We start from the raw sequence: 14,307 nt of genomic DNA on the forward strand, positions 1-14,307 counted from the left end.
GCTTAATCAGGATACTGAAACAGAAAAACTGGTCAAATGTGGTTGACGGTGCTTTCCCTGACACTTTGCATGTCTTCAGTTGGTTTCGTGTTGCAGGGTGAACATGTTTGTTATTTATTGTTGCTTCTTTGGCTGCAGAAACTTCAAAGTAAACCCCTTAGATAACATTTTATAACAGCTATATAAGGGCTAGCTAGCTTCTGTGATAAAAGAACGTTTGACTTTAAACAAGGTATTCTGCCTTCACATAGGAATAGGGCTGGTACAATATGCTTTTCTTTGATCTGATTATGATACGATGTTTTGGGTGCTGATCCGATTTAAATTGTGATTCTTTGATTTTTACGATTTTTAGTTTGCTTTTTTAACACCAGAGCATTGAAAAAAAAAGTTAAATAATGATGAAAATGTCCACAGACTATATTTTAGAAGACATATTTCCCCATAAAATGCACATCACGTGAGTCAGAGAGAAACATTTCACCCCCTGCTGGTGAAAAAAGGTAATCCAGTTTATAAACAAAGACTGAAATGAAGAATTTGAATTTGAAGAAAGGAAAAAAAATGACAGAGTCCACATTTTGATATTGTCAAAGAAAAAACCCTGATATATCATATTTCAATTTTTTTCTTCCACCCCTATTAGGGATGGGAATTGATAAGATTTTGTTAATGCCGATGCCCTTATCGATTCTGCTTATTGATCTGATTCTTTATTGATTCCCTTATCAGTTCCTGTTGTGAATTTTCTTGGTACAAAAAGTAGCTTTACAGGTTTTCTGTGTTGACAACATTTAATTGAGTTAATACTGTAAGTGAACAAAATGTAATTGGTCCCTGAGTCTGAATATTTCTTGGCATAATTATACAGAAACAGGTAAAAATTGCACACAATGTGACGTTGATGTACTGTGTTGTATTATATTAATAATTCAAGTAGGCCATCTAGTGTCTCAAAGTGGTTATAGCAATGGTTTAAGTTGTTTGGAAGCTTTCCGTGGTTATGAAGTCAGCCATGAGCCTTTCAATTTCCTGTTAGCTTTTGACATTTGAAATTCTCAGATTTTTTTTTTACAAAGAGTTGATGTGATATGTTTCTATGATGAAAGTTGAAATTCTATTCTAAAGCTGAAGTTTAACTGATGTATGCTAACTGCTAGCATATCAATGCAGTTTCCCATATACGCATTAAGCTTGTGCTGTTTTGTTATTTTGGTAAATAAGCTAATTTATACCATGTTGTATGTACTGAATATGAATCTCCTGAGAGAGAGTAATGTGCATTTCTTTATGAAGTCAGTTCCTCAGTGAAACTTCAAGCTGAAAATCCTGAATCAGAGTTTTCTTGGGAAAAGTTATCTAACTGCTAAGCTAAGATAGCTGCAGCAGACTAGTTGACGTAAGGCCCGGTGGCTCCGTCATAATGTAAAGAATTGATGAGGGAATCGTTATGCACAAAGGCTAACGATATCGATGGATTGAAACATTTCTTATCGATTCTCAACAGGAACCGGTTTTCGATTCCCATCCCTAACCCCATTTCAGTAAGAATACTAGAATACTCGTGGAAGAATACTGGGCCTCAAACAACGAGGTGTGTTCATAGCCCCGCCTCCCCGACAGGTCTCCAGAGGGCTGGCCAATCAGTGTTAAGGGGGTTTGTGGAACGGTGAGCCTTAAAGAGACAGCAGCTAACACATAGTGTTTTAAGCAGAGGCTGAAATAAGAGTTTGCTTGAGGGATGGGGACCAAATAAAGGGTAAAGAAAGCACACTCCCTCTTTGAGATGTTTAAACTTTTCTATTTTTAGTTTTAATCTTGCAGAAAAACTCTAGAAATGTGGAGCTTAGCTGATCTGGTAAAACTTCCACAAGAAGTCAGAGTGAGCTGATGGTTAAACATTTTGGATATCAGAGCGTCTCGTATTAACCTCACGTTGACCTCAGCCGGCCTCACTCAAAGAAATAAAGTAGATTTGTCTGAGCGTGTGTGAAGTTTGGTCTGAATCAGTGACAGTCTGAGTTTATCTGCAGAGAATAAAGAGAGGCGGGCTGTGAGCGAGACAGAGACGACTCTACAAGTGTCCACACACAAAGACAAACACACACACACTCTCTGACTGTCTCTCACTACAGCAGCTCAGTCTGTGTGTGCGTGTGTGTCTGTGTGTGAGAGGGAGCGTCACTGAGGACGTTTGTCCCTCCCTGCAGGTGTCCTCCCTCACACACTGGGCTCTTTCTGCTCCGTCCAGCATCAACATGCATCACATCAGCCCAGTGCGCTCACCGCCTTACTCATCACCACACACACACACACACACACACACACACACACACACACACACAGTCAGGCAGTGGTCAGAGAGATAGCGTGAGTGCAGGACTTGCTGGTTGTCAGGAATGCGTCATACGGCACAAACGACGCGGCACGGCGGGTTAAACTCACGGTGGACACATTAGCTTTGTGTCTGAACATAAATGAGACGTATTGATGCGCAATGGAACATGTCAGAGAGAGTGTGTGTGGTGTGTGTGAGTGTGTGTTATTAGCTGGCAGAGATGATCACAGAGGTTTTTGAGGCTGAATCGATGATGTGTGTGAGGGATGAAATCAGCTGCTGATGGAGTGAGAGGACAGAAGTGTTTCATCTCAGAAACTTTGGATATTCTTCTGTCTGTAATCTGACTCACACTCAGCAGTGTGTCAGAGGGAGCGTGGACCACGTCATGTGATCTTTGATGATGTCACAGCAGAGGTTGATGGACGCTAACATGAAGAATTAGAGCCACAATAGAAAGCAACATTAAAAGTTTCAGATCAAAGTTGTACCACGATGAGAAAAAAGTTATGATATCTCTCTTTTCACAAATATTCTACTTACATCTCATCCTATTACAACTTTTTTTTCAGTCTCATAAATCACTTTATTCCCTTCAGCTTTGGGTTTTAGTGTCTTAATTAATTGTTATAATTTCATAATATTCAGCGTGCAATCTTCTCACATTAGGACTTAAATCTCTATCACTTTAGTCTTATAACGTAAAAACATAATTTTCCTTTCATCAGAGGTTATTCTGTTATTTCCAACTTAAATCTCTTGACCCTTTGATTTTAACTTTAAAATATTTTGATTCACTTTTTACCAATTTCAATCTAAAAACTTTACAACTTTGAACTTGAAACTTTTATCTTGTTACAAAAATAAAGTTGTAATGTTTCAAGATTTAATTTATAATGAATCAAGGTGAAGTCATTTATCATGAGGTTTAAAATGCAATGTTACAAGATTAAAGTTGTGATATAACAAGATTAAAATTGTAACTTTATGATATTACAGGTCTGAAAGTTACACAACGAAAGTCTTAAAGTAAGAAGGAGACTCAAGTCACAAGGCTACGAGATTTAAAGGTCCCATATTCTGCTCCTTTTCTGCAGTTTGATATGGATCATTGATGTCTTCATGAAATGGTAGTAACATGTTTTGGTCCAAAAAGCCAATAAATCAAGCACAGCAGCATTGTTTCCAGGCTCTCATAGCCCCTCTGCTCAGAATGGTTTGTTGGAGGATGGTTGGTAATGCGCCTGGATTCAGGACCAGTCTATTAGCTAGCCCTCTGTTGGACTTTCCAAAGTTGGAAAAGCAGTTGTGAAGTGACTATCACACACATGCACAGTTTAACTGAATGTAGCTGGCACATTTCCCTCATAAATGAATTCTAGCCACTTAGTCTTGTCTTATTCCGAGATGGGAAGCTTGTGCATGGAACTATGTGGCTGTTTACAGCCAAAAACAGAGCAGTGATGGCTCTTCTCTCCAGCAGTGTGAGGGGAGTGGGCGGGGAGAGGGTGCAGGGGTATCTACTTCGGTGGACCAATCAGGTCAGACTTGCTTTTGATAGGTTAAAAAAGGGAATCAGTGATGTCGGCAAATCCCCAAAATCCAAACGGCTCGTTTTAGGTCAGGATTTTACTTTCACAAGCACTACTAAGTTCAGGTTTTGTCATTAAATATCACATTTTTTGGGCTGGGAGGAAAGCCAAAGACACACAAATTTCACTAAAAGACTCAAAGTGATTTTTGCATAATATGGGACTTTTAAGTCGTTCAGTAACAAGATGAAAGTCATTATTTTATGAGATTTAAGTTGTAATGTAACAAGAACAAAGTCGTAATCTTATAAGATCAAAGTCTAAAAGTGACAAGATGAAAGTCGAAATGAAACTAGACTCAAGTCACAAGGTTACGAGATTTAAGACGTAATGTGATAAGATTAAAGTCGGTATATTACAAGATTTAAGTTGCAATGTAAGAAGATTAAAGCCGTAATCTTATGAGATTTAAGTTGCAATGTGACAAGCTGAAAGTTGTAATGAAACAAGTTTCAAGTCAAGAGGTTGTGAGATTGAAGTCGTTAAGTAACGATATTACAATTTTTATCTTGTCACAAAAATAAAGTTTTTATGTTTTGAAATCAAAGTTTAAAGTTATAATATGGATTTAATCTCTTTGCAACTTTGTTTTTTAAAATCTTTTAGAATTTATTTTATCACGTAAGGCTAGGTATTGCTAAGAACCTCATGATTCGATTCGATTCTTTAGGTTGTGATTCGATTTTGATTTGATTCAATTTGATTGGATTTGATTTAAATGCTCTGATTATCGATTTTCACGCTCAATGTGAACATATGTGGTATGTAAACTCACCTTTTAGAGCAATAAAACAATCCAAACATCAGACTTTAAAGCTGAAGAATCTGGCTTTATGCCATTTTTATGTTGTTTGTCTCTTGTGGCCCTCGTCCACACAACGAGAATAACATGCACACTCCCCCATTTGCTGGGAGATGAATCGATTCAGGGGATTTGCTGGAAATAGGGGAAATATTTCGATGCATCGATTCATAAATATTTTTACCCTCCACTACTATCATGTAATCCTCCGCTTCACATTATTCTGTGAAACTTGTGTTGAATGAACCTCAGTGCTTCCCTCCTTGATGAGCTGAAGTTCACACAGGTGACTCAGTAAACTGAAGGGAAAGGTGGAGAAACTTCTGGAGAGCAGCAGAGACATAGAGCCACCTGCTGGTTCAGGTGTGTAAACTGTAGGCTAATGTCCTCAAACCGAGAGGAGGACTTCCTGTCAGGACTGAGACTTTGTTCATGTTGATTCTTAAAGCTCCAGCTCTCTACATGAATCTGAGGTCTCCCTGATGAGTCATCTGTCTGGACCAAACATCTCCTCAAACAGGGGTCCTCAAACCAAACCTCCATGGACTCTGGGAGCCTCAGATCCCTTTAGTCTGAACCTGGTCCAGGCTTTAGAGAGTCTGGAGGAGAAATCAAGTCCACAGTTGTTAGAAAAAATGCCTCACTGTTTATAACAGGCTCAGAGAGATGGATCCAAACTGAGTACAGTTTTACACTTTTCCCCACCCCCCCTTCTCCCTCTTCAGCCTAGTTTTCCTTCATGAACTCTCCAAGTTTTCTCAGTTTTTGTTTGGAGCTGCATGCCCTGGTTTGCTGAACCCCTTAGGGTACCCCATGATGTCTTGAGGCCATGAGGACCCTGTGAGGAAAGCAGGTCGGTCTTAGAAACGGTGCCAAGCTTTGGCAGACATGGACAGGCTGACGTGTGTCCTCAGGCTGCTGGTTTCAGACGGGGTGTAGTGAATCAGATGAAATCTGATACCTGTTCTCCCCCGAGTCCCCCTCAGAATCCCAACCTGGGATTAAACTAGATCTGCCACTGAATCCAGCTTCCTGTGTTACATTGGACCCTGATCACTCACAGGATCAGAGGGATCCAGAGGACAAACATTTGCTTCTGATTTCTCTCGTTCTTCAGGAGCTGACGTGTCGCTGTGCTGGAGCAGACGTCTGGTTTCACTTTTCTGAAGTTTGGAGAGTTCAGACTGTTTCACTGACGAGTCTCTGGCTTCAGACTCCACAGCGTCCAGCAGATCCTACGAGCTGCTCTTTAGGTGGCATGTTGAAGTCAAAATCCTGTTTGACTTCTCAAGTTTGGTGTTTTGGGATAAGCATCATTTTCTTAGAGACAGAGGAGCTGGAGAGGTGGGAGGGGCCTAACAAAATTCATTCAATACCTGATAGAGGTGCATCCATCATCCTTCATTACCTTAATATAATTAACGATGCTCACAAATGATAACAGACATTGAATGAGATTAATAATATGGTAGGGGGTTAAAAAAAGTATTATTTAAAGAAAATTAAGTAGTTTGAAGCAACAAAATAAGATACAATGCAATAAAAGCCATAGAATGAGATCAAAACACAGAATGAGATCAGGGTCATATCTTGTCTTTTATCTTGTATCTCTTTTTATTTCTATCTCGTCTTGGTTTTACTGTTTTATTTCTCTTTCATTACTTTATCATCGCTTTTATTATTATTTCATAGTTTTATTCTATTAGCACTCTTAACATTGTCTTTTTAGACCTGCTCCCAACTCCTTTTATTGCCTTTTATTTTATTTTATTTTCATTTTATTTTCTGGTTGATTAATGTTTTTAGCTTTTATCTTGGTCCTCATGCTCTCATGCCCTCATGCCCTCATGCTCTGCCCATGTTTGGGTCCATATGGGTCGAAGCTTGTGTTCCATGTTCGATGCTTGTGATTGTTCCGGCTGCCAAAGCACTTTGTACACCTCTGTTTTTAAAATGTCATATACAAATAAAGTTATTATTATTATTATTATTAATATTATCATAACTGAGATAGAATGAGACAGATTGAGCTCAAAGCCATAAAATGGGATAGGATGGGATCAAGAACTTAGAATGAGATCGTGTGACATCAAATGTACAACGACAGAATAATGTGGAATGAGACCAGAGGTAGAATGAGATCAAAGTGATAGAATGAGATAAATTAATATTAAAACCATAAAATGAGATCAAAACAAAGAATGAGATCTGGGCCATAATCAAGATAGAATGAGACAAAATATGATCAGAAACATAGAATAATATTAAATGAGACCAAAGCCATTGAATGAGATCCAAATATAGAATGAGGTAGAGAATGAGATCAAAATATAGAATGAGGTAGAATGAGTAAAAAATATACAATGAGATAGGATGAGATCAAATTGACAAAATATAATCATAACTTATTATGAGATCAAATGGGACCAAACAGACAGAATAAGATGAAAGTGTAGAATGAGATCAAAGAAATAGAATGAGATAGAATGAGATTAATACAATAGTATGAGATTAACATCATAAAATTAGATTAAAACTAAAAATGAGATCTGGGCCATGACTTAGATAGAATGAGACAGAATAAGATCAAAAACATAGAATAATATTGAATGAGACCAAAGCAATGGAATGAGAATTAAAAATACAATAAGATAGAAAATGAGATTAAAATATAGAACAACAGAATGAGGTAGAAGTAGATCAAAAAATAGAATGAGAGAATGAGAACAAATTGACAGAATAAGATCATAACTTATTCTGAGATAAACTGAGATCAAACTGACAGAATAAGATGAGAGCCAAAGAACAAAACAGAATGAGAATTAGATCAAAGGAATAGGAAGGTTGAGAAAAAGACCAATTTTTCATTGATTCCTCTGTAATCAGAATGTTTTATGAAGCAAAGTGCAGCCGCTCCTCCTGGACATTAATACTAACAAAGCCTTTACATCACACAGCTTTTTTTTCCGTCCTGTTTTTGGTCAGGAAGTCATCAGACCATCCTCTCTGGTATCTGAATCTGAAATGTTGCAGGTTGCGAAGCTTTAGAGTAAAATTTATGTTGTCCTGACATGCTGTCTGTGTCTGATCTGTCCTCTCTGTCCTCTCTGTCGTTTCCTGTCAGATAACTCCCCAGGTGTGAAGGTGGCGTGCTACATCCTCATCGGCGTCGGAGCCTTCTCGATGCTCATGGCTTTCCTCGGATGTTTCGGAGCCATTTCTGAGATCCGCTGTCTGCTGGGCCTGGTGAGGACGGTCTTTGTGTTTACAGAGTGTGAACAGGTCTGATGGTTAGAGTCAGTTTTATTACGATCACCTGAACTGCTTCTTAAGTCTCTCTTTCTACTCCCTGTGTGTCCCTCCTCAGTACTTCGCCTGCCTCCTCATCATCCTCATCGCCCAGATCGCAGCCGGCGCGCTCATCTACTTCCAGAAGGATTTGGTGAGTGATGTCACTTCCTCATTCAGCGCAGGAGCACGGTTTGGGTTTCTCCTCTTGTTGGTGTTTGGAGTGATTCTGATGAAAGGAATGTGAACATTTACTGCACACCTGTTAATGATACACCTCAAACCTCTGATTGGTCGCGGACACGCCCAGGATGTGTCACTACACGCCGTCAGGACGTGGAGTGTGAGCATCAGAGATACAGAGGACGCTTTGAGTTTACCTCAAACAGACGACAATGTCTGATGAAGAGACACTAACAAATCCCTTCAACCTGCAGAGTTTGGTGCTACAGCTCCCTCTAGTGGCCATTCACAGACACTGATTGGATTTTTTTTATAGCTGCTGGAGAATAAAGAGAGGGGTCTTAATGTGTTTTTAGTGTTTTGGTTTCAGGATTTAGCTCTCTCTGGATGTGAAACCAGACTAAAGAGGAGAATCAGTTCATCCTGTCCCAGTTGAGGACTCTGTTGTTGTCTGAGGATCCAGACTGACTGCATTCCTCTCTGTCTGTCTGTCCCAAGTTGTCTGCGGCTCAGCGTCTCCTCTGAGCTGCAGATTTGGACGAGATGTGCTACATAGTTTCTGTTTTGATTCTGCCGAGAGATGACTGCTTCAAACACATGACAAAGCTGCTATTTGATGACAGAAAGGACGACATTAGGAGAGACTCTTCAGTGTCCTTGGTTTGCGTGTTTTGGAGCAGATGAACAAGCTGCATGTTCAGGACACACTCCTGACTTTCTTCTCAGTTTGTGCAGACGTCTGAGCCGCAGGATGAATGTTTGGTTCGTGCTCCAAACCTCCAGAAACAGACTCTATCTGCGTCACTGATCGGATCGTCTTCATGTGATTCATGTTTCATTAACCCTGATTTCTTTTCCTCCAGGTGAACACAGAAATGTCGAAGATCGTCTCTAAAGTTCTGGATAACTACCCCGGGAACAACTCGACCACGGAGCAGGCGTGGGACTTCATCCAGAGGAATGTGAGTAAACAGTCTGACCCCAGCTCAGATTTTGGGGGAACTAAACTCCTGAGTTCATGCTGAGTTACATCCACCCTGGAGTTTAAGAGGACGCCAGAAAGTTCAAATCAGTGTAGGTTTGGTTACGTAAGTGTGAGGAATTGGTCTTTTTTAACTTCAAGTTCCAGGAACTGCTCTTGCAGGAGCTAAATGCTTCCTTGATCTACCCCCAAAGTTCCTGGACATCTGAAAAGTAGTTGCCCATTTACCTGAGCAGGAAGTTTTTAGGGGGGATAAACTACTCAGGAACTACATTTAGGCCCTGGTTCCTGCAGTTGAAAAGCACCTCATGCACCAGATCAGCCAATAGGGACTAAAAAAGAATTGCAGTTGCCCGTTTCAGCCTGTGGAGAGCAGTCAGTGAGCATTTTTTAACGCAGTTTTTATAACGATGGTGAGCTGAACTGATGAACAATTGAGCCCTCATATGAAGAAGTTTCAGACAAACTAAAATCTCTCCACCTCTTCGTCCTGTAGATGGAGTGCTGTGGGTGGAGTGGTCGCATGGATTGGAGCGGGAACATGGTCATCGTGAACAGCTCTCAGCTTCTCTTCCCCTGCTCCTGTCAGAACATCTCTCTGTCCTCCGGAAACTTCTCCGACAGCGGTTTCTGTGAGGCTCAGACGCCCGACTGGCCCGTCTATGATACAGTAAGACCTCCTGTCCCATCCTGTCCTGTTCTCCGGACACACTCTCTGTTCACTGAGGCTGTGTCATTAACCCTTGGGTGTGTGTTTGTGTGTGTGTGTGTGTGTAGGGCTGCGCTGACAGCGTGGAGAGCTGGCTGCTCACAAACATTGGGGTCGTTCTGGGGATCTGCCTCGGAGTCGCTTTCCTGGAGGTACCATAGCACATTCTTTAACTTGCTCTGATTTCATCTTCACAGTCTGTTTATAATTTTATATCACTGTTTTTATAAAATTTCAAAAATTCAGATTTAATTAATGTTTCAGAAAAAATAAGATTTAAATGATTTGATAAATAATGAAATTAATAAAATTTGAAAAATAAATATTTAAAAAATGTAAAAAAAAAATATAGAATGATGAAAAAAACAATAATTTTTAGATTTCAATGATTTTGGTACATAAAGATCAAAAAATCTTTTTACATCAAAGATGTTTAAGTCGATTAGAATAGTTATGCTTGAAATACATACAATTTTAATAAAATGCTTTTTAATTCTAAAAAGGTGTGAAATCTTAAAAAAAAAGTATTTTTAAAATGTTTGAAAGATATAAAGTGGTTTTAAAGAAAAAAAGTGGTTAAGACCTTTTTACATTGTAACTGGTCAAAAGTTTTCTTGAACAAAAAAAAAGTAGAGTTAAAAAGAAGATCAGATCCCCATTCATTTCCAAAACAAACACACACCTTGATAAGAGTGACGTCTTCACGACAGTGCTGGTGACTGCTGGGCCAAAGGTGTCACTGCAATCCAATTCAAACAGATCCTCCTCACAGTCCCTTAAAGGTTTTTTTAAATGTGGTAACAAGTTAAATATTTTAGTGTCTGGGATATTTTGAAGGTCTGAATGCTCTGACACCTGTCTCTGTTTGTTTTCAGCTGCTGGCCATGATCCTGTCTCTGTGTCTGTGCAGAAATGTGCACACGGAGGATTACACCAAAGTGCCGAAGTACTGAAGCTGAGCGCAGACAGAAGGAGATGTAGAGGGGAACAGTAAAATGATGTTTGTTTTTTTTTACCCATCCTGTATTCGGTGACACAGTTTGCCTAAATGTAAAATAATGTGCGTCTGCTTTATATATTTTATTGGATCGTTCTCTCTGAGGCACTTGTCCCGTCGTGTTTTTACCGTCAGCCCAGTTTCTTTGGAGCACTTTAGAGCGAAGCTGAAAATCTGTTAGCGATAAAGAGGAATAACTAAAGGTTCAGGTACGTCAGCGTTTCATAACTTCCCTTAAACATCTGAATCCTCTTTAAGTTCATTTAGAAAACTGGAATAATGTGTTTTTTATTTTTATATACCAGCGTTTTGAGTTCTTGTGAGATGTTTTTAGTACTGTATATAATTTTAGTCTTTTCTTTTTGTGAAGTTAAATCCAGTCGAGCAGCTGGTCTCTCTGTTTTAAAGTTTGTGGGTTTAGTTCAGGTAATAACAGAATAATCTTAGTGAGGTACTAATGAGGAACCTTTTGATGGTACTCAGTTTGTCTTTACAGTGAAAACGAGACTTTTAGTTTTTTAGCCTCTTTAACCCGAGAGCTGCCGTGTGTCCAAGTTCCTTTAACCACTAAAAACAGAAGAGAGGGAAAAACAAAGATTATTCAGGAGGAGAGGTATTTCTGTTCTTCACGTGTTTATACCAGAACTTTATTTACGTACAGTTTTAACTTTGAGTCCTGTTTTTATGATGTACAAACCCACCGTCCCGTTAGTCTCTGTACAGTCCGTCTCCTCTAACCGCTGTTATAGTTCATGAGACGATTTTTGTGACTGGAAAAACTTCTGCTAGAGCTGGATAAATGTGTGTGAACTCACAACATTCAGTTTGTTTCATTTTGTCAATAAACCCATTACAACACACACACACACACACACTCTGTCTATCTGTCTGCTGGTTTTTACTAACGAGAGAAGAGCTCAGTGCAGATTTTAGGTTATACATAAATATTAAAGGTTCAGTCTGTAGAGATTTGATTCCAACCATTGTTGATCTTGCATGAAAACTTGAGATTGAATGAATAAAGCAAAAAGGCTTAACTGCAGGTAATGCCCAGACCACCAGAGGGCGGCATCCTCCAACAGAAGCTCCGTCAGAAGTGGAGACAAGAAGAAACAGTCCGCTTTCAAAGATTTGATTTACATGAATGAACCATCATATTCTTCTTCTATATTGTTGAAAAAGAAAACAGAAAATAATGAAACAGAGAGGTGACCCATTCTTTAATGTTTGTCAGAAAACTGCTTTTTATTATCTGGTTTAAAAATCCAAAATAAAACAAATCTGAGGTTTGTATGGCTCTGAGAGTAACAACAACAGCTTGTTCTCCATCACACACACACACACACACACACACACACACACACACACACACACACACACACACACACACACACACAATGACATGGACACAATCAGATGCAGATTCATTCTGTTTCTAGAAACACAGTGACTCTCCCACACACACAAACACACACACCTCCAACTGTAGCCTGCAGCAAAATGTTCAGAGATCTCTGCCAAAACTCTCTCTCACACACACACACACACACACACCACCCACAGTTCATCAGTCCTCTTTGTGCAGGTTTGTAGCATCATGTGTTCATGGGATAGTAACAGAGTCAGTCAGACGCTTCACAGCTCATAATATTTACACTCCTTTAATATTATCTGCTGTCTTTAAGCTTCTAAGTGTACAACACAAGATCAAAATGTTTAAAGCTCGTTAGAAAACAGAAAAATAAAGTTATTGTTCTAATCAGGCTGTGTATAGATGGTGCCATGATCTACACTGTTTCACTTTCTTTTCAGTCCACAGTCTCTCAGGTAGGAAGGAAGGAAGGAAGGACCCACAGACAGAATAGGGGACATTGCCACCATATGAGTCGTCTCTTTATGATGCAAACTGAGCTTCAAAGTCTGCACCATCTCAAACATTTTGGAGGATTAGCGTTAGGGTGGCAGAAATACCGACCCCCAGAAGGTGGAGCTAGAAACACTGCAGTCCGTTGAGTGGTCAAAAGAATTGTTCCTCATGCCTCCAATACACCAGATCCGTGTACAGTCTAGCACTGCTGCTTTGTGTGTTCACTGCATTTGCCAAAGTCTTGGATCTCTGTTCCAAGCACTCATCTTGCTTCATTCGTGAGGAAAAAAATCTGAAGTCATGTCAGAATAGGCAAACATGGCGATCCTTTTGGTGCTGACCTGATCTGTGACAGATTGATGCTGTGGGGATTGCTTTAAGACTGCAAGGGAAGCTCAGCTTCCCCTAAAATGTCCCAAAAAAACATGGTGATATGTTCTGCTGTGTGTACATTTCATTGACAAAATATGAGCTAGAATTCCTTCATCTTTTGTTCAGAATCAGCTCCTTTCACAGGTAACTGGCTCCACCTCCTTCTCATTCATCCCCACAGCGTCTCAGCGCTTTTAAACAGTCGGACGCTCAGCATCTCCTGACTTCAGCTGGGAAGCGTAGAGTGGTTTGTTCCACTGTGGAAACTGGACGATCATTGGATAAACGCCGGGCTTTGTCCCGCCCTCGGACGCTTGGTGTCTCTGGGGGTCTATGAGGCAGTGGGCTGGCCTGGACACTGGGCTTCTGCATGATGATTGGATGATCTGTCTGAGGCCGAATCCCTTTTTGATTGATAGTGAAATGAGCCAGTCAGCGATCTTGAAGTATAACCCTCCACCGGAGCATCTTCTGAGTTTTACATTTACTTGTTCTGGACTGATCAGGAGGCTTTATCGATCCCCAGCGAGTTTACCTTTCTTAAAAACGACGAGCGTTGTGTTTAAAGATTATCTCTCTTTTCACCAATAAGCAGCTACAGCTACAGCTGCGGAGCTTCTCCCTCTGTCACTCAGACTTATGCCCTGTCGTAGTCTCACTTAGCAGCTCTAGCTGCTAGCAAGCCGGCACGGAGGGTAGAATTTACGTTTAAATAAATAAACAAATTTATGATGTAGGCTGGAAAAAAAATTAGCTTCCCCTCCTTGACTGACCAGCAGCCACCACAGGATTGATGGTATCTGTGTTGTCCCTTCTGAACTCTGTCTCAACCTGTTTTTATTGGAGCAGGAATAAAAAAGAGATATCTATGAAGAAAGACAGAGAGGAGGAGAAGTTTCTAAGACAGGTAGCAAGCTGTGGCTGTGAGACATGATGCTGATGCTGAAATGCAAAAAACTGCAGTTCTTTGAGTGTCCACTAGAGGCTGTCTGCAGAAACAGCAGGAATCAAACACACACCTATTCAAAAAGCCAATCTTTACAGCAGAAACAATCACGTTTACAGCTTGATTCAAGATGTGATTTTACTCTGAATAGATAGTTTCTCTGTTAGAACACACTGAACAGGAGAGGAGTTATTATGACTCAGTAGTTTTTTTGAGAAATTATGATCACAG

At 40.0% G+C, this 14,307-nt stretch overlaps 1 protein-coding gene across 1 annotated transcript in view; it reads left to right on the forward strand.

The window, feature by feature from the left end:
• Positions 1 to 12,303, forward strand: part of LOC141787312 (CD82 antigen-like) — a 32,989-nt gene extending 20,686 nt beyond the window's left edge. Inside the window, exons 4-9 of the mRNA XM_074665574.1 lie at positions 7,857 to 7,978; positions 8,100 to 8,174; positions 9,067 to 9,165; positions 9,682 to 9,855; positions 9,963 to 10,046; positions 10,770 to 12,303. Of these exons, the coding sequence (XP_074521675.1) occupies positions 7,857 to 7,978; positions 8,100 to 8,174; positions 9,067 to 9,165; positions 9,682 to 9,855; positions 9,963 to 10,046; positions 10,770 to 10,847 (632 nt within the window). The 3' untranslated portion in view covers positions 10,848 to 12,303. The remainder of the gene's footprint in view (positions 1 to 7,856; positions 7,979 to 8,099; positions 8,175 to 9,066; positions 9,166 to 9,681; positions 9,856 to 9,962; positions 10,047 to 10,769) is intronic.
• Positions 12,304 to 14,307: the final 2,004 nt, after the last annotated feature.

This window comes from Halichoeres trimaculatus, unplaced genomic scaffold (genome assembly GCF_033239565.1).
Source record: "Halichoeres trimaculatus isolate MK-OKI-2021-1 unplaced genomic scaffold, fHalTri1.1 fHalTri1_scaffold_3, whole genome shotgun sequence".
Classification (NCBI taxonomy): Eukaryota; Metazoa; Chordata; class Actinopteri; order Labriformes; family Labridae; genus Halichoeres; species Halichoeres trimaculatus.